This window comes from Trichoplax adhaerens, genomic scaffold (genome assembly GCF_000150275.1).
Source record: "Trichoplax adhaerens TRIADscaffold_15 genomic scaffold, whole genome shotgun sequence".
Classification (NCBI taxonomy): domain Eukaryota; kingdom Metazoa; phylum Placozoa; class Uniplacotomia; order Trichoplacea; family Trichoplacidae; genus Trichoplax; species Trichoplax adhaerens.
In genome coordinates, this window is record NW_002060957.1 from 158,699 (window position 1) to 183,733 (window position 25,035).

General features: G+C 34.8%; 5 protein-coding genes across 5 annotated transcripts in view; 2 read left to right on the plus strand and 3 right to left on the minus strand.

The window, feature by feature from the left end:
* The window catches only part of TRIADDRAFT_50865 (uncharacterized protein), a gene marked incomplete at both ends in the record, with an annotated part of 9,542 nt that extends 3,309 nt beyond the window's left edge, over nucleotides 1-6,233 (plus strand). Inside the window, 19 exons of the mRNA XM_002116313.1 lie at nucleotides 2,231-2,280; nucleotides 2,623-2,722; nucleotides 2,855-2,888; nucleotides 2,988-3,069; nucleotides 3,149-3,278; nucleotides 3,377-3,494; nucleotides 3,583-3,647; nucleotides 3,736-3,814; nucleotides 3,895-3,978; nucleotides 4,099-4,161; nucleotides 4,277-4,375; nucleotides 4,449-4,544; nucleotides 4,641-4,711; nucleotides 4,803-4,965; nucleotides 5,065-5,280; nucleotides 5,391-5,491; nucleotides 5,610-5,787; nucleotides 5,906-6,020; nucleotides 6,091-6,233. Of these exons, the coding sequence (XP_002116349.1) occupies nucleotides 2,231-2,280; nucleotides 2,623-2,722; nucleotides 2,855-2,888; nucleotides 2,988-3,069; nucleotides 3,149-3,278; nucleotides 3,377-3,494; nucleotides 3,583-3,647; nucleotides 3,736-3,814; nucleotides 3,895-3,978; nucleotides 4,099-4,161; nucleotides 4,277-4,375; nucleotides 4,449-4,544; nucleotides 4,641-4,711; nucleotides 4,803-4,965; nucleotides 5,065-5,280; nucleotides 5,391-5,491; nucleotides 5,610-5,787; nucleotides 5,906-6,020; nucleotides 6,091-6,233 (1,987 nt within the window). The remainder of the gene's footprint in view (nucleotides 1-2,230; nucleotides 2,281-2,622; nucleotides 2,723-2,854; nucleotides 2,889-2,987; nucleotides 3,070-3,148; nucleotides 3,279-3,376; nucleotides 3,495-3,582; nucleotides 3,648-3,735; nucleotides 3,815-3,894; nucleotides 3,979-4,098; nucleotides 4,162-4,276; nucleotides 4,376-4,448; nucleotides 4,545-4,640; nucleotides 4,712-4,802; nucleotides 4,966-5,064; nucleotides 5,281-5,390; nucleotides 5,492-5,609; nucleotides 5,788-5,905; nucleotides 6,021-6,090) is intronic.
* Nucleotides 6,234-6,602: 369 nt separating this feature from the next.
* On the minus strand, nucleotides 6,603-8,974 carry TRIADDRAFT_60349 (uncharacterized protein; the record flags this gene model as incomplete). The annotated part of the gene is made up of 7 exons (XM_002116393.1): nucleotides 6,603-6,671; nucleotides 6,743-6,844; nucleotides 6,988-7,113; nucleotides 7,241-7,355; nucleotides 7,456-7,682; nucleotides 7,990-8,126; nucleotides 8,839-8,974. The coding sequence occupies 7 exons, from the start codon at nucleotides 8,972-8,974 to the stop codon at nucleotides 6,603-6,605; spliced, it is 912 nt and encodes a 303-aa protein (XP_002116429.1).
* A 1,300-nt stretch (nucleotides 8,975-10,274) lies between these two features.
* TRIADDRAFT_30948 (uncharacterized protein) lies at nucleotides 10,275-13,542 on the minus strand (the record flags this gene model as incomplete). Its single annotated transcript, XM_002116394.1, has 9 exons — nucleotides 10,275-10,407; nucleotides 10,500-10,600; nucleotides 10,695-10,827; nucleotides 10,919-11,052; nucleotides 11,174-11,266; nucleotides 11,547-11,708; nucleotides 11,892-11,955; nucleotides 12,379-12,459; nucleotides 13,034-13,542. The coding sequence occupies 9 exons, from the start codon at nucleotides 13,540-13,542 to the stop codon at nucleotides 10,275-10,277; spliced, it is 1,410 nt and encodes a 469-aa protein (XP_002116430.1).
* A 4,205-nt stretch (nucleotides 13,543-17,747) lies between these two features.
* On the minus strand, nucleotides 17,748-19,503 carry TRIADDRAFT_50866 (expressed hypothetical protein; the record flags this gene model as incomplete). Its single annotated transcript, XM_002116395.1, has 7 exons — nucleotides 17,748-17,902; nucleotides 17,992-18,112; nucleotides 18,191-18,410; nucleotides 18,566-18,643; nucleotides 18,728-18,890; nucleotides 19,332-19,374; nucleotides 19,501-19,503. The coding sequence occupies 7 exons, from the start codon at nucleotides 19,501-19,503 to the stop codon at nucleotides 17,748-17,750; spliced, it is 783 nt and encodes a 260-aa protein (XP_002116431.1).
* Nucleotides 19,504-20,596: 1,093 nt separating this feature from the next.
* On the plus strand, nucleotides 20,597-23,762 carry TRIADDRAFT_50867 (uncharacterized protein; the record flags this gene model as incomplete). Its single annotated transcript, XM_002116314.1, has 5 exons — nucleotides 20,597-20,770; nucleotides 22,421-22,507; nucleotides 22,616-22,713; nucleotides 23,157-23,285; nucleotides 23,468-23,762. The coding sequence occupies 5 exons, from the start codon at nucleotides 20,597-20,599 to the stop codon at nucleotides 23,760-23,762; spliced, it is 783 nt and encodes a 260-aa protein (XP_002116350.1).
* Nucleotides 23,763-25,035: the final 1,273 nt, after the last annotated feature.

Consider the following 25,035-nt stretch of genomic DNA (forward strand, 5'->3'; position numbering starts at 1 on the left):
AAGATATCAATTATCTTTCAAGTACAACTAAAGTAAGACTATTTTAGGCAGTTAAGATGTTCATTCTGATGAAGTACAACTAAAGTAAGAAGAATTCAATAACGACACAACTCTATAGACAGACTACTGTAGTAAGCAGTCATGCTCATGTCATTCTATCTTCCATATACCACTCGATCCTATCAACTAAAGTCAAGAAAAGTAGTCAAAATCACTGCAGCCTAGCTGATTGTCTGGGTGATGAGACTGGTATCTTAGATACCAGTCTCAAAGTAGTCAAGATATCAATTATCTTTCAAGTACAACTACAGTAAGACTATTTTAGGCAGTTAAGATGTTCATTCTGATGAAGTACAACTAAAGTAAGAAGAATTCAATAACGACACAACTCTATAGACAGACTACTGTAGTAAGCAGTCATGCTCATATCATTCTATCTTCCATATACCACTCGATCCTATCAACTAAAGTCAAGAAAAGTAGTCAAAATTACTGCAACCTAGCTGATTGTCTGTGTGATTAGACTCGTATCTTAGATACCAGTCGAAAAGTAGTCAAGATATCAATTATCTTTCAAGTGCAACTACAGTAAGACTATTTTAGGCAGTTAAGATGTTCATTCTGATGAAGTACAACTAAAGTAAGAAGAATTCAATAACGACACAACTCTATAGACAGACTACTGTAGTAAGCAGTCATGCTCATATCATTCTATCTTCCATATACCACTCGATCCTATCAACTAAAGTCAAGAAAAGTAGTCAAAATCACTGCAGCCTAGCTGATTGTCTGGGTGATTCGACTGGTATCTTAGATACCAGTCTCAAAGTAGTCAAGATATCAATTATCTTTCAAGTACAACTAAAGTAAGACTATTTTAGGCAGTTAAGATGTTCATTCTGATGAAGTACAACTAAAGTAAGAAGAATTCAATAACGACACAACTCTATAGACAGACTACTGTAGTAAGCAGTCATGCTCATGTCATTCTATCTTCCATATACCACTCGATCCTATCAACTAAAGTCAAGAAAAGTAGTCAAAATCACTGCAGCCTAGCTGATTGTCTGGGTGATGAGACTGGTATCTTAGATACCAGTCTCAAAGTAGTCAAGATATCAATTATCTTTCAAGTACAACTACAGTAAGACTATTTTAGGCAGTTAAGATGTTCATTCTGATGAAGTACAACTAAAGTAAGAAGAATTCAATAACGACACAACTCTATAGACAGACTACTGTAGTAAGCAGTCATGCTCATATCATTCTATCTTCCATATACCACTCGATCCTATCAACTAAAGTCAAGAAAAGTAGTCAAAATTACTGCAACCTAGCTGATTGTCTGTGTGATTAGACTCGTATCTTAGATACCAGTCGAAAAGTAGTCAAGATATCAATTATCTTTCAAGTACAACTACAGTAAGACTATTTTAGGCAGGCAAGATGTTCATTCTGATGAAGTACAACTAAAGTAAGAAGAATTCAATTACGACACTACTCTATAGACAGACTAGTAAGCAGTCATGCTCATGTCATCATACCTTCAATACATCACTCAATTCAGTCAAATAAAGTGAAAAAGAGTAGTCAATAATCACTGCAGCTTACTGTATGTTATTAGATTCATAGTCACTGCAATCAAGACATGAATTGTCTTTCAAGTACAACTAAAGTAAAACTATTTTAGGCAGTCAAGACGTTCATTCTGATGAAGTACAACTAAAGTAAGAAGAATTCAATAACTACTGTATATAACTCTACAGACAGACTAGCAAGCAGTCATACTTACGAGTAGGTCATCATATCTTCAATACACCACTCAATTCAGCCAACTAAAGTATAGTCGTAAACCATTACTTACGTTCAGTTATGCACTACTGTACTTGAAGAAATATTACCTTTTGATGGAAGCTTAGTGATCTTAACGGTACAATGCTTTAGTCATGATTTTGCTCGCTCTAATTTTGAACTTCAGCAAAGTGGCATGAAATGCCAGTGCTCTATGTGATTAATTACTTATACATCGGCATTGAAATGGAATCTTGTAACAGGAGTACTGTATAGTAGGATACCTTAGACAAAAGTTAATTTAGTGGAGGTAATCCAGTCTACGACTGAAAGTCGACAGATTTGGTCAACAACAACGTGTTATGATTTTAAAATCAACTTTTTCATTGTTATTGAAACAATTCTAGTTAAACCCGTGGCCCGCTTACATACAGGAAAGAATTGACATCTTTGACCGAGTCAAGGCCGAATACGATGCGAAAATTGCAGGTAATACGATAGTAAAATTAGATATTAACTATTATGTACAGTAATTTATCTTAGCCTGAAATACTAATACTGTATGCAAGCAAGAACTTCCACTCTAATGCTGGTGATAGTATTTTGCCTACCTGACGCGTACATATATTACTGTTTAGACTCTACTGCACCTGTTGAATATACAAGTTGGTAGTAAAAGTTATCAATCACTTATTGATCTTGATAACATTAAAAGAACATTTGATAATCACATTACAATGTACAATTACATTCTTTTATCATTAATATAAAACCCACCTTGGGTTCCAAATATTCATGTAATTTTTCCATATTGTGAATATCATAAACTAGCAAAAGAATCCCATCCTATTAAAATAACCCTTCCGGATGGTAAAGTCGTTGAAGGTGAATCATGGAAAACGACCTCTTATAAAGTTGCAGCTTCAATCAGGTATATAAAGCGTGGTATACATAAATCCTATTCGTAATCGGCATTTTTTGTTCTTTAACGTAAAACAAAAATTGTTAACTATAGCCTATTCTTGTCTTAACCAATTCTACTTTTATTATACTCTTTTGATAGCCAAGGACTTGCTGATAATTGCGTAGTGGCTAAGGTAATTACTATATTGTAACAATTAATACTAACTCAATCGGTAAATAATTTTACCTATTCTTTATTTTAATTACATTATCATTGTTGTCTTAAATTTTAGGTCAATGGCGTTATTAAAGACCTGGATGAAGCGTTAACTGAAGATTGTACTTTAGAATTACTAAAATTTGATAATGAAGAAGGTCAATGTGAAATTACGAAGCTACTTTTCTTTCGCATGATTTTTAATTTATATCTTTGTTCAACATCACTATATAATAGCTCAAAAAGTATACTGGCATTCCAGTGCGCATATCTTGGGTGAAGCTATGGAGAGATATTTTGGTGGATGTCTGTGCTATGGACCACCGATTGCTGAAGGATTCTACTACGATATGTTTATAGAAAAAAAGTATATAAACCTAGTTATCCTTTAGTTGATGGTAACACATTTCATGGTATCTTCATCAGCATGTACAACAACTAAACCTTTAAATGGTTAATTTCTAGTCAAGTATCCGGTAACGATTTCGAAAAATTAGACACTATCGTCAAAGCGATTTTGAAAGACAAGCAGCCATTCGTGAAGTTGGAAATGAAGAAAGAAGATTTACTTGAAATGTTCAAGGTAGAAAACGATCTGAAACTGTATAAAATCAAATTGTCAATAGTGTAACATAGATTCAATGGACATGCATGAATATCTCTTTTTCTAGTATAATAAGTTCAAGGTCAGAATTCTAGAAGAAAGAGTAAAAACGCCAACCACCACTGTTTACAGGTAGCCAGACATATCTGTTGGAAATAATAAATGATGCATAGCTTAGAAATTACTACTAATACCCTAATAAATTGAATTCTTTCTTCAGGTGCGGTCCATTAATCGATTTATGTCGTGGCCCTCATGTAAGGCACACCGGTAAAATTAAAGCCATGACATTGACTAAGGTACATTGTGACTGGAGTATAACATATTCATAGCAGATGTGTTTTTCATAAATGTAAACTAGCCGTCTTTATTCACATAGAATTCTTCCAGTTATTGGGAAGGTAATTGCGAAGCTGAAAGCCTGCAAAGAGTCTACGGAATATCATTTCCAGATAGCAAGCAAGTACGTATTTAAAAAATTTGAAAAGTATCATAATTGATTGATATTGTTATAATAAACAATTATATTGTTGTTGTATTACAATTCTAAAATTTTTAAATTCGTATGTATCTATGTCTACAGATGAAAGAATGGAAAAAATTTCAGGAAGAAGCCGCAAAACGAGACCATCGAAAAATTGGCAGGGTGTGTATACTCAGCCACCAAAAATATTATCAAAACTCTTTACACGTTAAACTTGTAATAATTTATGGTTAGCATTTATTGAAGGTATCTTGGGCTATTATTTTTAACTGACTAGGATCAAGAATTATTCTTCTTTAGTGAACTTTCGCCTGGTAGCTGCTTCTTCTTACCCCGTGGTGCTCATATATATGGAATTTTAATGCAATTAATGAGGGTAAAAACCCTTATTAATTATTTAGCAATGTTGCTAAAGTTGTTAATAGTAATAGCTATATACTATATTCTAGGATCAGTACCGCAAAAGAGGATTTCACGAAGTTTTATCTCCAAATATTTATAGCAGTAAATTATGGATGACATCGGGACACTGGCAACATTACAAAGTCAGTAAAGAGTTGCAAATCGACCTTCTAGACTAACCCATCAATAATGCTATATCTACAGCCTAGCATTGTTAACTTGTATTCGTGTAATCTTAGGATGACATGTTTACCTTTGACGTTGAAAAAGACCAATTTGGCTTAAAGCCAATGAACTGCCCTGGCCATTGGTATGGAATGATGTTATCATATGAAATTAAATTTACAAAAAAATTAGCCAGCAAATTTATATCTAATTATATAATTATCAACACGTCTTAGTGTTATGTTCTCACATCGACCAAGATCTTGGCGCGAGCTACCTCTTCGCTATGCTGAATTTGGTGTCCTTCATCGTAATGAACTCTCTGGTACTTTGTCAGGATTGACAAGAGTTAGACGTTTTCAACAAGATGATGCTCATATTTTCTGTCGTGATGATCAAGTAAGAAATTTTTAATCTATATAATACTGGTAATTCCTGTTAATATTTTAAACGAAAAGAAGTTAATTTCCTGCAATAAATTGCTCATTTCTATACCAGGTGAAAGATGAGATTAAGGGCTGCCTAGATTTCTTAAAGTACATCTACGACACGCTTGGTTTCCAATTGAAACTTTTCTTGTCGACCCGACCTGATGAATTTATGGGTGAAATCGCAACTTGGGATAGAGCAGAGCAACAACTTCGAGAAAGTTTAGATGAATTTGGCTTAAAGTGGGGTTTAAAAGAGAAGGATGGTGCATTTTATGGTCCTAAGGTATATGAACTCAACAGTAAAGTTATAAGAGATTATAATCCTCCGGGTATAGTCTAATGCTCACTTCTTGGCATGTTGCTGTGCGTAATTGCAATATTTATGATATATAGATCGATATTCAAGTCTTGGATGCACTACGTAGACCTCATCAATGTGCTACGATTCAGCTTGACTTTCAGTTGCCGACACGATTTAATCTGACCTATGTTGGGTAATACTTTGTAACTGATTTTTGGATGTTGAATACATACTTTCTTAAATTGATTGAACAATATTCTTCTGGTTTTCTAAATTTTAGCTATCATAAATTGTTTCATTACTGATTACAGGAAGAATGGCGACGATACATTGCGACCCGTTATCATACACAGAGCTATCTTAGGGTCAGTCGAACGAATGATAGCTGTTCTATGTGAGAATTTCGCTGGTAAATGGCCGTTTTGGCTTTCACCAAGGCAAGCTATGGTCATTCCTGTGGCTGCGAAGTTCGACGAATACGCACTTCAAGTACATCAAATTAAATATTTAATTTGCAACACCATGCCAATCAGTACAGCATCACTGTCTTGCTATTGGCAAAAACCAAAAACTATATATCGGGTTAATTGTTTATAATATTTTACAGGTTCGTGATCAGTTACACAGTGCCGGTTTTTATGTTGATGTGGATTTGGCACCTGGTGATACTATGAATAAGAAAGTTAGGAATGCTCAATTAGCTCAATACAATTTCAGCATGGGTTAGTACTGATGATGCTATTAAAACCTAGATCTTCCATTATCTGATAAAATTGCACAAAATTTTCGTAGTTGTAGGACAGAAGGAGTGCGAAAATAAAAGCGTCAACGTGCGCTCCAGAAATAACCAAGTTTATGGCGAACAAACAATTGTTAAAGTTATTGAACGATTTGAAGAACTCAATAAGTCAAAAGCTGATGAAGATAATTTTTAATAATGAAATCATTTTAACAATATATTACACACATATCAATTTTAGTCGTAATTTACTAGTTTTTTTTCGTAAAAATACTTGATTAATAGTTGATAAGATGAAAATGACATGTAAAGTTGTTTGTCTTGCTATAACATTAAATAAAAGTCGATAAACACAAAGATGCTGTATCCATCATTACGAATAACTCGTCCGCCAATGATGCTTGATTTGAAGTTTTTTTCTTGTTTCTTTTTAACGGAAAATTGTTAATATTTTAGAATGGATTAGAGTACTGATTGAATGCTTATTATGAATTATTCTTCGAAAATATAATTTTATTCAGTATCGACATGTTGATATTGCCGCCACATGCAATTATTACTACTTTCATTTTATCCAACGCTCTTTCATTTTACAATAAGCGGCAATAGGAACGCCTGCAGAGCCTTCAATAATCTAAAGAATATAAATGGCACTTATAAATGAGTTCAAAGTCAAAGCATAGACAGTCTTAGGAATGTCAGTACCTTATGATGTTGTTCCATCATAAAATATATAGCATCAGCAATTTCTTCTTCAGTCACCAACACCCATTCATCAATATATTTTCTACATATCTCAAAAGTAACCTATATAAAAATTTTATATGGCTCATAAAACAGCAGCTGAAAAGAACTCAGTTACGATCATCGTAAAGTTTGACTGCAAATCGATTTGTGTAATACAATCCTGGAAAAAGCTATAATTACAACTTCAAGAAAATTTAGCTCACCGCTTCTTCTTCAATAGAGCCAGCAGATCCATCGGATAATGTTTCTTTATTCTCAATATCTATGACTTTCCCAGCTCGGATCGAATGGTACATAGCGGCAGAATTTGCTGGAGAACAACCAATAATCTGCAAAATTTAATGCAACAAGTCCTCATAGATGCCTATCATACATATCTTTTAATAATTAGTTTTACTTTAATCGTAGATTACTCTACGTTTTATGCAATATTCAACCCTTTTCAATAATAGCAACCTTTATAGAAGGCTTAGCTGCTTTTAAATAAGCAGAAATACCTCCCAGCATTCCACCACCTCCAACACAACCCATAACAACATCCACTTCCGGTAGCTGCTTAAGAATTTCCACTCTATAATAAATGATGTCTATTACTTACTCATTATTTTAATATTGATATGCGTATACTGAAGCATATAGATATTATAAATAAATTATAATTTATTCATTACCCTATCGTTCCTTGACCTGCTACTATTTCTAAATCATTATAAGGCGAAATATAGATCGAATTATTATCCAATGCCTCTTGACGTGCCCGTTTCTCTGTCTCAAAACAGTCATCACCGTAATGGTGAACAGATCCTCCCATCAAATTGATCATTCTCAATTTTGCTTGGCTAGCATTATTTGGTACGAAAATCTTGCCAGATATCTGCGTTGTCTTCATAGCTATAGTCTAAGGAGTTATTAGTAATAATTTATTAATTCACTAATTATTCCATAATTAGCAAATGTTCATCGAGTTTAAAATCTCTAAAATTGATACACCATTGGATCGGATGAATTAAAAAGTCTGCTGTAACAGAGTGCATGCTTTAGTTTCAAGGAACTAAAAGTTTTTTCCATTAATGGTGTAAAAATATTCATAATTTAAGATCATTCAGGAAATAATATAATTTAAATTGTCATTTAAGTTCTCATTATTAGTTGTGAAGTCGTCATTTGAAGGTATTATCTATCTGATCAAATTTGAATATACTTACACATGCCATCGCATGATTTCCGGTCGAAGCAGTAACAACTTGTACTTGCTGTCCAGAAGCAGCTGCTCGCTCTTTTAGAAGCATACATTTATTGAACGCTCCGCGGATTTTAAAAGCACCAGTTAGTTGTTCACTTTCTAAGAATGAACAGTGGCAGTTGTATGAAATCATTCTGTTTAAAGTGACAATTCTATGCAACTTAAACATGTTTACGTATAAAAGCTATGTGAATTTAGACATGGAGATCATTTGAAATGATTGTAGAACAATTTGATAGCAGCAAAGAATTATCCTTGGCCATGAATCAAAAGTATAAAATATCTAATGTATTTAATGCGGATACTACTATTAAATTACAATTTCTAAACTTGAATGACTCCATCTTGAGATATTTTTATTGCAGGAGTAAGAGGTATATTGACCTTAACAGCTTTAGACAACAAACTCCTTTTGGTTATACAAGTATCTTAATGGTAGATTTTTAAAAATGATCACGCCCTCTATTAACAAGAAATGCTGATATAAAACAAATGTACAGTATTCTACAAGATGCAAGATATAGGCGTACATTAACAGCCTTTCTTTTTGTAATCTCGCCTTAATAGCAGAGATTGCACATTCATACTTTATCAAGCCATGCATAAAATCCTGTTATAGGCTGTCATCATTTATCAATATTAATCATGTAGCTACTGCTAAACCATAATATACTCAGTTATACCGCTATGTATGAATATCCAGTGGTCTATAAGTTGTGGGAGCATATGCAAAATCGGATACTAATGCTATCCAGTATGTATCAACTTGAACATTAAGAGATGATTATATAAATAAGATCAACATTAGTACCTAATTTAATGAATACTTGGCCAGAAGTGCCTTCTGTTAACGGATACGATCGCTCTAATGGAGTACAACGTATAAACTCTTTAATTCTTTCGTAAGCCTGACAAATTTGCTCATATAGAAGGTGATGATCAGCCATTCTTTGCAATTATGAGTCTGCAAAGCTAGAGATACGAAGGTCTTCTGGGCATCCAACCAACTATTGTGGTAGGGGTTTTGCCTAAAGAAAAGCTGCGAGTATCGGATATGCGGACCATGGGACGCATTGTTTGGAGTCGGAGCGACTACTATTTACTGCTAGTTTTATAAACAGTATTTATTGACGTTGCGATTAAACCTGTTTGGATCGGAAACATTACAACTAGAGATCGTTTGTAATTAATTTAGCGTATTTATGGGTACTGTAATTGCCTGCTGCATCGAGTATTAGCCGTATAGAATCAATCTTTCTAGCTAAATAAGCGTACGCTGAAGATGTTAGAACTATGCAAGTGAACATGCACACTACGCAGATATGCAGTAACTAAGAAGATACGGAGAAATTGTTATTTATTTATTTAAAGTTTCTTATCAGATACAACACAAAAATAGCCATAGATATAATGCAACTTTGTAGAAAAGCGATATAGCATTCTATGGTATTGGTAGATATAATACGTGTTATTTTTTTTTTATTTTTGAATAAATTGAGCGCTATGCGCATCATTCTCTCCAGAATAAACTATTTTATGGAAGTTTAGAAAGTAATCGTTATGTTATTCGAATGCAATTCTTAGTAATATAATCTATAGGGTAAAACAAAATAAGTTTAGCTCAAATACATTGTAATAAGAAGCATCATTGCTCACTATACAAATGCACAATTGCACAACACTTAAAACGATGCATGAGTACATCCTTACATATATATCACGTATCGGCTTTCAGCTCATAAAATAATTTTCATAATCATTTTAAAATTTTCTATATAACAATCATTTTTTAATCATCTCAGAAACCTTGTATAACCTAATAAATGAAAGTTAGACTATGATGACCTTTTTTAAGTTGAAATGGTGTAAAATTAAGAATGCTCTGCATTTAATTTGCAGTTCTGTCTGTGCTGAAGCACAACCTTTAGCTAGAAAAATCTTGATTCGTTTATTGCAACTTCTGCTTTAATTACTGAACATCTAGTAATGTTAACCTTATGTCTGGCACTACTATAAAATTCTTGTCATAGAATTAAAACGGTGATAAGCTTTGCCTAAAAGACGAGTGGTCTCGCTTCTTCTAAGAGATCATCATTTATCATAATTGGATCGTTAATGCCGGCCGATCGCGGATTCGTACGAACATTGTCTCCATCATCGTAGGCTATCAAATCTGCAGAGAATTGCATAAGGAATGAGTTTTTAATTTAAAATGAATGACTTATAGATATATATATTATCCTTTGACTAACCGTCAGTAGTTGAAGGCATCTTGGTGTACATCATAGTACATAAGCATAAAAAGGCAACAGCTGCTGCTCCTCCAGGAACATAAGTGAGCACACTTCGATAATAGGCCGCCGAATTAGCACAGTTATCTCTAAGCAAGGTATAAGAAAACATTTGTTTTAAGAAATTTTTCAGCTACGCATATACAGCATCATCACTAAATATAAGCCTTACTTTGCAAACATGTGAGCACAAGGGTGTATTGATTGTATGATTATTACTGCAATGCCATTAGATAATTTATCGGTAAAACTCATGGCACCATAAACGAATGCACCACTTTCCTATAGCCAAACAGGCAATGTTTAAATAAATAAATCGTTTATTTTGTTCGAATCAGTACTGATGAATGGTATCAAAAAAAACTAAAATACTCACGACATTTTTGGAAATTAAATCTGCTGTCATGGACAACACGGTAACCAAAAGTGACGTGCCGCCAACGCCTAACATTGTCGCTCCTGCGTACACAACGTAAGCATGGGATGCTGGTAGTAGATAAATACAGCAACTACAAGAGATTATATAGTATATGAATCGAATAAAAGGTAAAATGATCGTGCTAATTCAAATAAAACATTTCTTGAATCCCCAAAACTTACCAGAAGCCGCCACACATCACCAAAGCTAAGAAAAATGTAATTTTGCGACCGAGATGGTAGTTGATAGGTTTCAATACTAAGCTGACAAGAAAACCGCTGACGTAGACTGTGAGTGGTACTAAAGCGATATGCATCTATAAGAAATTTATATTTGAGAGAATGAAAGTTAGAAGCAGGAGCTAGAATAAAATAGCATAAACATAGTAAATTTTTAGTATCAATCAGAGAAAGCAGTTATACTAAAATACTATTTACCTTATGTAAATGAAGAGTTTTTATGACATAAAGTGGAATATATACTTGAGTTATGTTGACAATTAAACGGCTACACATATATAGTACGGCAACCTAAATAATAATGAATAGAACTTTTAGCTCTTAGTTTTACATTACAACGATGCTAAAACAAGAATAACATGATTTTAGTTTTGATGATATTACTAATGATAGCTATTTAAAGATGTACTATAACAATTTAAAGCATCATTATCCAAAAAAATTAAAAACAGATAAGCAGTTTTAAATTCTATTTTAATAGCTTAATTATCAATTATAGCTAGCATATGATACGTAGAACTTGTATAACATTCTAATTATTCGCTACTACTATATACCGTAGTTAGCTTACCCGGTAGAATAATGAAGATTTCAACCAATCTATCCAGGTCTTTTTCTTATACCGTTCTTGCGTAGTTCGGCAATTGATTTCATGTTGACGCTTTTCTTTAGTGCCAACATGAAAGATAATAGCGGCTATTAAACCGATACCAAGGACTGACCCTACCAAGTACTACAGATGAAAAGACGTCAAAATTAAGGAAGGAACATATTAATCAAATCCAAAAATAACGATAATTAGGATTATTGAATTGTAATTGATTGGCAATAGATATTGCCCGCAGGAGACAGCTACTGATAAATGAAACAAAAATACAATGAAGTTTTTAAGTATTGTATTGTGCAATTAATAGACATTAAATAAGGTGTATACTACTTTTAAACGCTTATTACCTACAGAGATTGTCAGAGTTGGTATCCTGTAGCAAATTTAACTATACCTTAAAAATTACATAGCCATATAGAATATGTCATTTCTGCTGGTCACGACAATAGTTACTCTTTATGACAAATGAAATATATTAACTAATAGTATTATGCTATTTTGATGTTTAACTGTACCAATGATGAATTTTGTAACTATTGATCTAATACATGACCCTCTTACTTGTAATCTAATCACAAAAGATAGGTAAAACAATTCTATTTTTAGAAATCTAATGATTCATCTAGTTATGAATTTGCTGTTGTGCGTATAAATCGGTTGAATTATAATATGATATTTTTCCGTTTCACTAAATTATGCAAGTCCCGTATAAAAATGGGGATCGCCTCTATGCTTAAAATGAAACTATAGCCACCTTACCGAGAAGTTTGCAGCATCAGCTGGAGAGATTGTAGACCGATATTTGCCGCCATGGAATCTCAGCAGCATGAAAGCAACAAGATAGACGTAGATGTTGGAGATTACAGTAAAAGCATACCTGCATTACAATTAAAGTATATAACGAAAAAATAAGCATCTCGACATGAAACGTATATCTTACAAGATTGGTAGATTGATTACGGTGGGAAGATTGAATCTCAATCAAGAAGGAACAGAACGTTCAGTTAGCAGCTCATTCATACCGTTAATAAGGTTAGTTTGAAGCAACTCTTTTTAAAGTACAGAATTCGAAGTCACTACAAACTGTTACAAAGTTGAATATTTTACAACAATTTTCCTCTAACAAATGGATGTAGCAAGATACGTGCTGACATGAAAATGGCGTACAAGATGACTAACATATAAAACCAAGTATTGAACAAATATTGACATCTACTGTCTAGTATTGAATATTATTCCACCAATGTACTTTTGTAGATAGGTAAAGGTTACTAGTCTCCATGCATAAGAGTACGTGGATTTTACTTGATCCTTTGAATCTTCTATTTAGTAACGTATAGCAATAAAAGTTTTTTACACTATCTTTTAGCTTAATAGGGTGATTCCTAGCATTAGATATCTACTGTAAATAATTCAAGATCCATTTTCAAATAGCACTATTTTTATCTTACCTTATTGCATTGAGGCCGACTCTCTCATTTTCATCATCAGTTAATTCGGGAATTAGAGAGAGATGAGATATCTGTGTCGCTGCCCAACCAAATTGAAAGAGGATAACAAATGGTGTATAATAGATTAATAGCGGCCATGCTGTTACCGCAGAACAGACAAAACACTTGTTGAAAACGAAAGCATAAGAAACTATGACACAGCAAACGCCAAGTAGATGCCAACTCTTACGTCTACCATAATAACATTTATCTGCAGTTCTATCCGATTCGTAGCCAATAATAGGTGTACAAATTCCATCAGCAACTTGTCCAATGAGCATTAATATACCAGCATGTATATGAGAAAAACCGATGACAGAATGCATATATACTAGCAAATAGGAAAACCACATAGAGGCACATAAATCATTTAAGACATGGCCCACTCCAAAGGAGAAACGTTGACGGCAGTCTAATTTACTTTGATATGAATTTTTGGATCTAATTTTACCTTCATTTATCGTCGCCATAGTAAATAATTGTTCAGCTTATAGTATGGCTAATAACGGCGATAAGGCGATAATGGCTTGAGATGATGTGAATCGATTGCCGTAGAGGTTAAAATCTTGTAATAATGAACCAGATTGCACGTTGATAAAAATTCGGTAGCCCAGCTAATCAAGTCCAAAATTGGGTGATGGAGTTGAGAGTACAGTGCATCAACTTAGTCGTACGCAGGTATTAGAAATAGAGCAAGACAAATACAGTGGTGATAAAATTGATTTCTAGTCAAAACAATACTGTCGAGAATTGGTAGTTCCCTGTAAAAATAATTTTTTCGGAAATCTCTTTCGATCAATATAAACAGTAGGAATATCAACAGAATTGGTAATGATAAAACAATACAGACTTTAATGAAGCATTTAGTGCTGATTGAATACTAAAATACGCCACAGTTATAATATAGGGAAATTGTTAAATTTCCCTGTACAAATGATTTAATTTTAGCAGCCTTCAAGACGCAGTAGACTACTAGAGTATATTACACTTGATAGTCGAGAAAAATTGTCTACAAGTTAGAAAGGCACGCACACACCGCAGGACTTTACACAGTATAAAGTTGACTTGTAAGCATCGGATTTGACTACAATGGAGTGATCAACGGCCACTTCAAATCCAATCAATGTTCCGTGTAAGGATTGAGGCGAATTCGTTTTTGATGATAGTTTTTTCAATCAGTACTGTCTGTAGTCGTATAAAATACTCTCTTTATATCATCATTCTCTATGGAGCTTTTCTTAATAGTTACTAACAGTTCAGTTTCATGAAAGATTAGTTTATAGAAAGGCAATCCACGTACAATCGGAAGTGGGTGGATCAGTGTACTAATACCTTATTAAGGATAACTACAGTAAAAGATAACTGTCATGGAAAGAATTTAGACCTAATACAGAATAATCACTGTACAAATTGGGGGAAAAATAATCTACATAAACGGAAGGCGTCAACTTGTCAACTTGATCCCCGTCTACAAATTAGAATCATTTAGAATCCAAATTGCTGTCAATCGGAAGGTCGCTTTGGCAATTGTCGTCAGTTCAACTTGTGCTTCTATCCAATAAATAGACACGAGAATAAGATTTCAACGTTCAAATTGCCTTAATCCAGCCCTTCCTAAGCGTCTTCTTGTGTTAAGAGATGGAAATCATTGAACCTTTCCTATGTCATAAAAGAATTTGGCCCAAAATTGAAAGGAAGAAATTGCTCTCTGCCGGCTACTGAGTGCCCAGTTGCCATAGTAATTTCAACCAGTCCCGTACCGGTACAGGTCTACTATTATTTTAGACGAGTAACACCAGTACCGGTAGCACATATTACAAGGCTATGGGCTGGACCGATGGAGTGACCCAATGGGCAATGTCCCTTTTGTGATGCAATCGCCTTGACGGTGCGGTCCGGTCCGGTACGCTTGTACGGTACAGTACAGTACTGTACACTTGGCGGGTATTGTACGGAAACAAAGCCCAGGTATAATGCAGAGTGTCACCTGCACCTACTGTCACTCCACATGAAGGTCACGAGCAGTGTTGTGTTGTTCGTCCAGATCGTGGTCACGAGTTGACATGACTAGACGTCATCTCACTTGCAGTTGTAGCGCTAGGTCGATACAACCTTGGTGCGAGCGTGAATCAATGACTTTCCATGCGCAGAACTCATATAGATCGTAAAGGCAGCGAACCGAACCGAACCGATCTTAGGTCTAGGTGGAAGGGAATGCTTTGCTAGCGTTCATAACTAGACGTTAGTTGAAGCATGGACTCCTAGACTTCTAGCAGTCCATGATTTAAGCCAAATTGCAGACAAACTTTTCATGTCGGCCGCACAATTATTCGTCAACTTATACAGTACAGTGCTATACTCACGCAAGTTGATATCAAGCCATTCTACTGTCATACCAGGAACTTCTCTAAGACGGATCAAACAGTAATATCCGACTCCTGCAATACAGATCACTGTAGCTACATGTTTGTAGAACATGAAGTACGGTATTTTGATATACCATATATCAGTCTTGGAGGATCAACAGTATATTCTTGACGATTTCCATCCATTTTATAGCTACTAAACCGTATCGAAAATGATATTGTAGCTTAACAAGTTGTACACCCCAGTAGCACAATAATTCACTTGCATCTCAGTACCATTCAGTGGCTCGACCTAACTGTAAATGGTTTTACTTTAAAAAAAAACACTAAAAAGGACAAGAACTGTACTGTACAGTATATCTGCATGGCAGGCTGTACTGTCGATGATAAATTAACTACCCCAGTAGCATAATGATTCAGTTCCAGTACCATTCAGTGGCTCGGCCTAATCGTAAATAGTTTTAGTTCAAACCACTAATAAGGACAGGAACTGTACTGAAAATGATATTGTAGCTAAAGAAGTTGTACACCCTAGTAGCGTCATAATTCAGTTGTATCTTAGTACAATTCGGTGGCTCGACCTAACCGTAAACAGTTTTAGTTTAAACCACTACAGTAGCATAATGATTCAGTTGCATCTCAGTACCATTCAGTGGCTCGACCTAACTGTAAACAGTTTAAGTCTGACCACTAAAAAAGGGCAGGAACTGTACTGTATATCTGCATCGAACGCTGTACTGTCGATGATAAATTAACTACCAGCTTTTTTAGTTAACAGAGCAGAACGAGCAGAGAAACGATAGGCCTCAACAATTTATTTAGCAACTACTTTGCATCCCTCTCTTTCTGGTATATTGTTCAATATAGTCATATAAAGCTATAGGCTACTAAATAAGGCCGGTCTTCTTTGAGTAGTCCATGGTGAAGCCCCCATACAGACTCCTTTAGAGGGCTTAGGCTAAAAGGCATTTATACGTGTAATCTCCTTCACTTTACATAATTATTACTCGTGTACAGTATAATTACTGCACTGGATCAATCAGAGTATCAACTGTAGTTTTCATTTTCCCCTAATTTACTATTTGAAGTTCATAAATTGAATATCTACGTAGATGATCACCAGCACTGCTGCATCATTTTTCGCTTGAATTGATATAATAGATGGCCAGGATAAATACCCTATACCATGAACACGAAGTAGTTCCAGTAATATTTTCACTGCTGGAGCATGCTATGGAAAGAGTTAATGTCTAGTATACTGTAGTGTAACAGATAGAAATGTTCCAGCTGTAACCAAAGATTCCATTCAATCCAAATATCTTTCCAATAGTGCTTCAGGAAAATGGTGTCGTTATTATCAGCATGGAGGTCTGAGGGCAGGTCTTTATTGCTAAAGAGAATCAGAATACTCATACTAGGCAGTAGTCCATCACTTGTTTCGTTTTTAAATAGGGAAAGTTAACCTAGACTCATTGATCTTCAATGTTTACTTTATGAAACTAAGGTGAGTGCAACAAAAACACGGATGCGAATTCGAGTTCGCGTCTTGCGGATCGCCGAATACAGTAGCTCAAGTTTATCGCATACAACTCTTACATTAAAGTTTGGCCATCTCGTTGTATCATTCATATCTACTGTACAAGTACATCAAAATGACGCCACGAACACAACAACAACCTTTAACCATAACAAGCTAAAAGTGTAAGTTATTTGTAACCATTCATAACACATACCCGTAGAATGTCAATCTTCCAAGGACAGTGAATAATCAGTCCAGTGTAATCCCTCGTACAAACCACCAATGCAAACAAAGTAAGTCGTGATGAACAGCGGCATACGAAATACTTTCAATAGAATCAGATCTGATCTCCAATATAAATACACTATGCGTATATACGAATAGTAATATTGAACTACGTGTTGTGTAAGCTGGATATCGCACGGATACTAACGATGGCTGCAATCAGCATTCTATCAATTTAAACATTGTCTTATTTCAAAGATCCTGCCGCTATTAAAGATTCAATTTTGTTATAATGTATATTTATTGGATATAAATATGGACAAGTCCAAAATAACAACGAAACTTTCAAAAGTACATACAGTATATGTATGAAAAGGAATAGTTAATGTTAAAATCAATACTTATCATTGTCATTATTAATACTGAATAGTATACCTACGGTATAGTACTTTATTACTCTAACGGCGCCATATATATATATACACAGCATACATCAGTGCAAGTGTAGATCATGCCATACAGATAAAAAATGAAACCATACTCTTTCACCATCTCCGGAGATGCATTACGAACTTGGCTTTTTACTCTTTTCCTTTTCCTTAGCTTCTTCGGCAGCCTTAAGCTTTGTCTCGTAATCTTCAATTAATTTATTTAATTCCTCATTACTTAACACACGTATAACAGTCTTTCCGTTTTTCCTAGTTAATGTAGCCATTTCAACTAGTAGAGCAAACAATAGGGTAAAGAAGAAAGTTAGTAGAGCCTACAACTTACAGTCTCATCTTATCTAGGCTTACATATAGGCTTACCTTTTTCCGGACTTAATTTAGATACGTCTAGAGTTTTATGTAACACTTTCATGGATAAACTCAAGGCATCGTCAATCTTAATATCCTCTTTGTATTCCTGCTTCAAGATAGCCATGGCCGCCTGATAACAACAACGAAAAAATTTCATTCTCAAGCGAAATGACCATGCCTAGTACAATTAATAAGCGCATCTACTCACTGAGTTATTGTTGCCAATGCAATTAGCCTTCCAGCCGCCGTAGTTTCCACTAGGGTCACTATGATATAACTGAAATCCATAATGTCTATCCCATCCTATATAGAGAAGAGAAACTCCAAAGGGCCTCTTACCACCAAACTGGGTATAGGCTTGCTTAATATCGCATAAATGACTAACCAATTGCTCACAAGGTATCGGTTCTTGATAATTAAGCAAATACCTATTCAATATCACAAACCAATATGAATAGATGTCAACCACTACATTAGTAGCAAACAGTACGATTGAATTTTGAGACCATGATTATAACAATTGGGTATGTTTATAACAGTTTGAAAATTTTTTTAAGATAAGGTAGATAGATCAAGAAGCAACCTTTGAGCGATGAGTCGTAATTCGTTTATGAGAACGTTTGCATCTGAAGTGATTCCAGCAACACTACAGGCCATATTCCTACAGTTTCGTAAGAGAATATTATCGATACGAGTCCTTGCATGGTAGTTTAGAAGCGAGAGAGAAGTATATAAATGGACTAACTCGTTAATCTTGTAAATTTTATCCGAGAAGGGTATTTCATCTAGTAGTTTATTAGTAATCTTTCTCTCCGCACCAAGCACAATACCATCTTCAGCAAGTATTCCAAAGCACGTTCCTGCCAAGCCAATTGCCTCCATGGCATATTCGACTTGATACAGCCGTCCTATACCGATACAAATAATTTCATCAGCTCAAGAATTATCATAATTTTCCACAAGTACATATTCGTTCGAAATTGACGAAAAAAGTCGTCATTGTAATTTATTACTGTAGTCCAATACAGTGACTTCTTAAGGAAGCGAGCATTTTATGGACGACTTTCCATTATGATCGATACGGCACTTTATACTGCATTATCCTTCGTTATACCGTATTATGGGTCAATTATATCATGAGTACAAGCAACTTTACAGCGTTACATCTGATAAAATCACGATAGTCATTTAGGATCTATTCTCATTATCATACATCGAATCACTGTGTCATTAACTAAACAGAGCATTCAAATGCCATTTAATCAAGATTAATTTTAGTTCATTTCATGTCTTCCACTGTAGCGAAAATTCTAGCACAACGACACTACACTGGATGTGGACAAACTTACCTTCAGGAGAAAATGTAGTTGTTTTGGTATCATATCGACGCGACTAAAATAGATAATAAGAAAGGTTGAAAGGACTGTATGAATATGACAAACTACATCAATAGTCAACGTAAAGAATCATTTTAAAATGTCTAAAGCTTTCTCGCTTTTCTATTTTCTTGGCACTAACCATCTTTCCGAATGTTCGAGTAGCGCTGGCACAAGCGTTGTGCAGAATGGCATGAGTGCGCAAGCGTATAAGCGGAAACTGAAAAAGAAATGCTGTAGTCCCGTTTAATCAGCAATTTTGGTCACAGTGCATAGTACTGTACGCTTTACAGTACCATGCACTGTGCCTTCTTTCTTTGATGCCATTCTTACAGTGCATTACTATACTGTACAGTACTGATCAGATCATGATTCAGTCATCTCCATTCGCGTCTCTTTTTAGAACTGCATTTAGTATGAAGGGACGGACTACTCCATCCAAATTGTACCTCTTGCATAAAAAGTTGTCACCCCTACCCTAACGAGTATCCTAAAAAGTTCTCTTTCTATTTACTTTAGCAGTCCCTGATACAGTATACGGTTCAATTTGTCGATATGTGGGTCTTATTCTAGGGGGGCCATTCTCGATGATTTTCTTTCTTTTATCGCCTGGACGCCACTGGATACTAGATTACGGTCGTACTGGACTGTACCAGTATCGCCTACTAGGGCCCATACTGTGTACAGTACAGTACTGTACTGTACAGTACTGTACACTATGGGGGAGAAATACAGTGAAAGTACTGTAGTACAGTACATCGCGGCCAATACTGCTCTGCGCATCGGCGGCATCCATTTCAGCAGTCCTTTATTTACTGCTGTCCATTTCGCTTTCAAAGCCAGTGTTAGAGGCTAGTAATAATCACCGAGCAGTCTGATGGCGAAATTTTAGCTCTTGCAGTGGATGTGTTGGTGGTATATTGAGTGCAGTGTTGTCAAAACGCGTCCATACTTCATTAGTTAAATGAAGTAGATTAATAATAAACAGGTTTCAACGGTAAATTCCCCTTCCTATCTGGTATTGGTGTCCTGTACTGTACGAATTCATTTGGCAAAAGATATTTGACGCCCCGATCAATCCTGCCAAAATTGATCCAGATTGTGTACAGAACTACTGTACTGAATGCTAGACGTAGACTTTCGTCGGTGTATTTTCGTCATTGAGAAGGTGCACTTTGAATGGTCAACATTTTAAAAGGTTATCCTACTAATCAATGAAATAAAGTTTACGGGAAGCCATGTCTAATCAGACTACTCCAGCATTACGTGCCCTAGCTCAAGAATTGAACAAGCTGACCAATGAACCCTTAGAAGGTTGTGTGGTTGGCTTAGTGGATGAATCCAATCTATTCGATTGGGATGTGGCAATTTTCGGTCCCCCAGACACGTTGTACGAAGGTGGTTACTTTAAGGTGAGTACAAACCTGAGAAAGATGAATCGCAGTGTTTGTTATTAATAGAAATGATGGCTAAATCCATGCACTACTAATTCGTCATGACACGGTGTCGGATCAATGGTCGTAACTTTCTACTTTTGTATCCACAACAATCTTGGAAGCATAATCACAACGAATAGGATCAATGATCATTGACGATTGATCGATAAGTATAATTTTAGAATCAGTGATCACTTTCTGATCAATTTCATTGATTGGCTTGATCAGTGTTCACTTTCTGATCAATTTCACTGATTGGCTTGATCAGTGCTTAGTGCTCACTTTCTGATCAATTTCACTGATTGGCTTGATCAGTGTTCGCTTTCTGATCAATTTCACTGATTGGTTTGATCAGTGCTCACTTTCTGATCAATTTCACTGATTGGTTTGATCAGTGCTCACTTTCTGATCAATTTCACTGATCGGCTTGATCACTTTGTGCGAATTATTAATTGTAATTATATATTATCAATGATTATCCAGTATATCTGTTCAGTCAAGATATTCTCCTTTGACTACCATATCCATTCGTAATTTTAATTTCAATAATAACTTTAATATAGCTCATTACTCAATCGGATAAAATCGCTAGTACAATACTGCACTGTCATGGACTTTTACTGTCCCCTATAGTGAACCATCTATTTCACCCGTTGTCTGTCACTTCCTTCTGTACGTCCAGTCAATACTGTACAATGTACAGTACTAATTAGTGTACTGTACATAGTACTGTAGAGTCAAATGGTACAGTTCCACTTACTGCAGTGTTGCGTAGTTTTCTTTCCTTTTGACTGCACTGTACTGTACCAATCTTGAGAAAATGATTACGACAGTACTAGAGTCAGGAGTGATCAACATGGACAGCAGTGTTGCTGCTCGTCATGGCGCTGTAAAATAATACATATAGGCACTTATAAAATTAAGAAAAATACATTATTACTTGTATATGTATATGAACAATACTTGGACTCAGTTGTAACGAAGATTCTTCAACTTACTGTAAACTACGGTAGCAAAATGAATAGATACTGTCTATACTCATAGACTGCACTCTATTTATACTGCAACAGTATCATGATGCAATAGCATCAACACGAGACTAAACAGCACGATGCAATCCATGGCTGTATTATTTCCAATAGGAAAATGGAAATTGCTGCTGTTACTTGATAAATAAGTAAATGCTACTTGTTACTGTAATGGGCAAGCATGCAGCAAACTCATCCAAACGAGTGCAATCAAAATTGTTGATAGACGCGTAGACTTCGACTTGCACTCTTTGTACGTTTCATATACACAAGACATCAATATTATGGTTGTAAGGTTAACTGTATATAAGATACATAACAAGAATTATACAGTTACTTTTAAAAATTGATGCTAAACCTATAACAGGTCAATGGCTTAAGTTTACTGAACTCTATTCTTGTACTACAAATGATTCATCCTTGCTAGTACGATATCATCAATGTTATATAAACATCTTGAATACACATAATTTAAAAATTTATTGTTAGTATGAATTCACTACACGTAGCAGCGTATATTTCTCAAACGCGCTACGAACTCTACCAATCACGATGACAATCAGGCAAATGAGTGAAAATTTCTTCTCTACATTCATAGGCAAGACTAATATTTCCAAATGATTATCCATATTCGCCACCCCAATTTCGATTTACAACCAAATTATGGCATCCTAATGTTTACGAAGTAAGTATGAAATTCTATTTGCTAACAAATGAAACACGATAGAATATGTATTGTACAACGTCTACACCCGATCAATATCCGTTAAAATGAAATTGTGTACATTTCCAGAGTGGTGAATTATGTATTTCCATTTTGCATCCTCCTGTTGACGATCCATTTAGCGGCGAATTGCCGTCTGAACGATGGAACCCTACACAGAATGTCAGGTAAACTAAAACTGCAATTTACTGTATTGCACCCTGGCAGTATAAAGCCATTCTCCCCTCTCTACATATATAATATGTAATAAAAGCGTTGCGTATCCTTGGCTACATAATGAATAGTCATATTTACATCACTAGCAATTCTTCTCATTTTATCATAAAAATACAGTTAAAAGTCAATAATACACTTAACAAGAACAAGTACCTGTACCAGTCTTACTCTATTATGAAGTATTGCCAAGCCATTACCGTAGCCTAACACTAGTTTTTTACGTCTAGGAAATCAATCGTTTAATCTTACAGCTGCAGTGTATTTGCCATCTTTATTATAATCGAAATTAGTGGGAATATTAAAATTAAACCTTCCAATGATACTTGAGTTATATCGACAATATCGCGTTTTTAATAATTCAATAACTATATTAAGATAGAGTAATTTGTTTTAGGACTATCTTACTTAGCGTAATATCGCTACTAAATGAACCCAACACGTCATCGCCTGCTAATGTGGATGCTTCAGTAATGTTTAGAAGGTGGCGAGAGTCTCTTGATAAAGAATATGAGCGCATTGTCAGGTAACTGTTAGACGGCAACGTTACAATAACCTACCATAGCTTATTTAAAATTGATCTAGCTTTCGCTACTACCTACTCATGTACTGATGTCAGTTATAAGCAGGTCTGTTAAAGTACAAGCCAGTTTCCCTATTCATTTTTACTCTAAATTAAATACGATATCCGAAATCTTCATGTAATAGACAACAGGTATTGAATAGTCAACATGATGCCGAAAAAGATGGTGTCCAAGTACCTACAACTATTCAAGAATATTGTTTAAAAACCACTAGGAATTCTATTCAAAGTAAAGGAAATTTAGGAAATTGTTCTTATGATGACGATGACGAAGACTACTTCTATAACGACGATAATGATATTTTGGATGATGATACTAGCCAAGAGAGCTATGAAGAGGATGAATCCCAAGATGAAGCAGAAGAAATTACTACAAATCAATCAGAAAATATTTCTAATAATGAGAGCGAAACTTTTTAAGAGAGTCGCATTTTATTGCACTTCATACAGTCTGAAGTTAGGCACCGTCTGTTTACAAATAGGGTATCAAATTACTATCAATATTAACCAAAATTGCTGAAAATCAATTTACACACTTACTATAAATATAGTAAATATGCATAGGAATTAGAATCGGAGGTATACAATTTCATCTGCAGACAGAATTCTTTATCGCTCAATTTGTACCGCTAAAAAATGAGTACTATCATCACTGAAACATAATGTAGCAAATAATTGCATTGTGCCTTCCTAACTATTGACCATTCGTTGTATGTCACAACTACATTAAGTCTTGAAGTTGCTGTGATACTGAACTATCGATAGTACTTTGATATGCAATGCAGTTTGCACATTAAGACTCTCTTATCTACGATATTAGGATCATATTGAGCGGTGTCTCTTGGTGTAGTTTTAGTCAGTGTACCATGGGTACAATAAATATGTATATCCAAATATAGATATTACTGTTTTATACTGTTTGAATAGCTAAATTTTATTCTATTATTTCATTGATGCATGAATTATCACACATGCAAAAGATACTCTTATAATTCGTAATACTATTTTAATGTCAATAAATCAAGACAACATATACAACACAACCTAAAACCTTGCTTGCAAATGAAATTGAAGGTCTTTGAAAGATTTAAAGGATAAAGCTCAGTATATATGCGAAGTGATCCGTTATACTGGAAATTTAATTAACATAACTCTATATTTAAAATAGCTATCAAATGACTAGATTTCTTAAAAGCGGGAAAGCCGCTTATTACAGTAATCTTCTAGTAGATAGGGGGACTAGGTTTACCTTTGCTTTAACAGAATATCCCAGCTAATATTTTATTGTCAACATGAGCAATTTATAGTTAATACACCTAATTCTATAAAGATTCTATAATTCTATAATTCTATAAAATGTCAAAGCAAAATCCATAAATTCAGATGTAATAATACACGCAGTATGATTTTCTAGATGATAAGAATATATCAGAAGTTGTCACTATATTTACCAAGATAAATTTCAGCGAACGTGAACAAATACACTACATTCCGCTGTTCACATATTGAGATTCGAGAATATCGTGCTGCATATATATCTGCTTTACAAAAATAGAATATCTTCTCTCATTCATACTAGAAATATTCTCTATACAGGTAAGCATTATAACTGCTTGCGACGCTACTACACGATATCATGCAGTTTTTAACATCGACATTAATATTAAACTCAACTAATTTAAAATACGCTAGA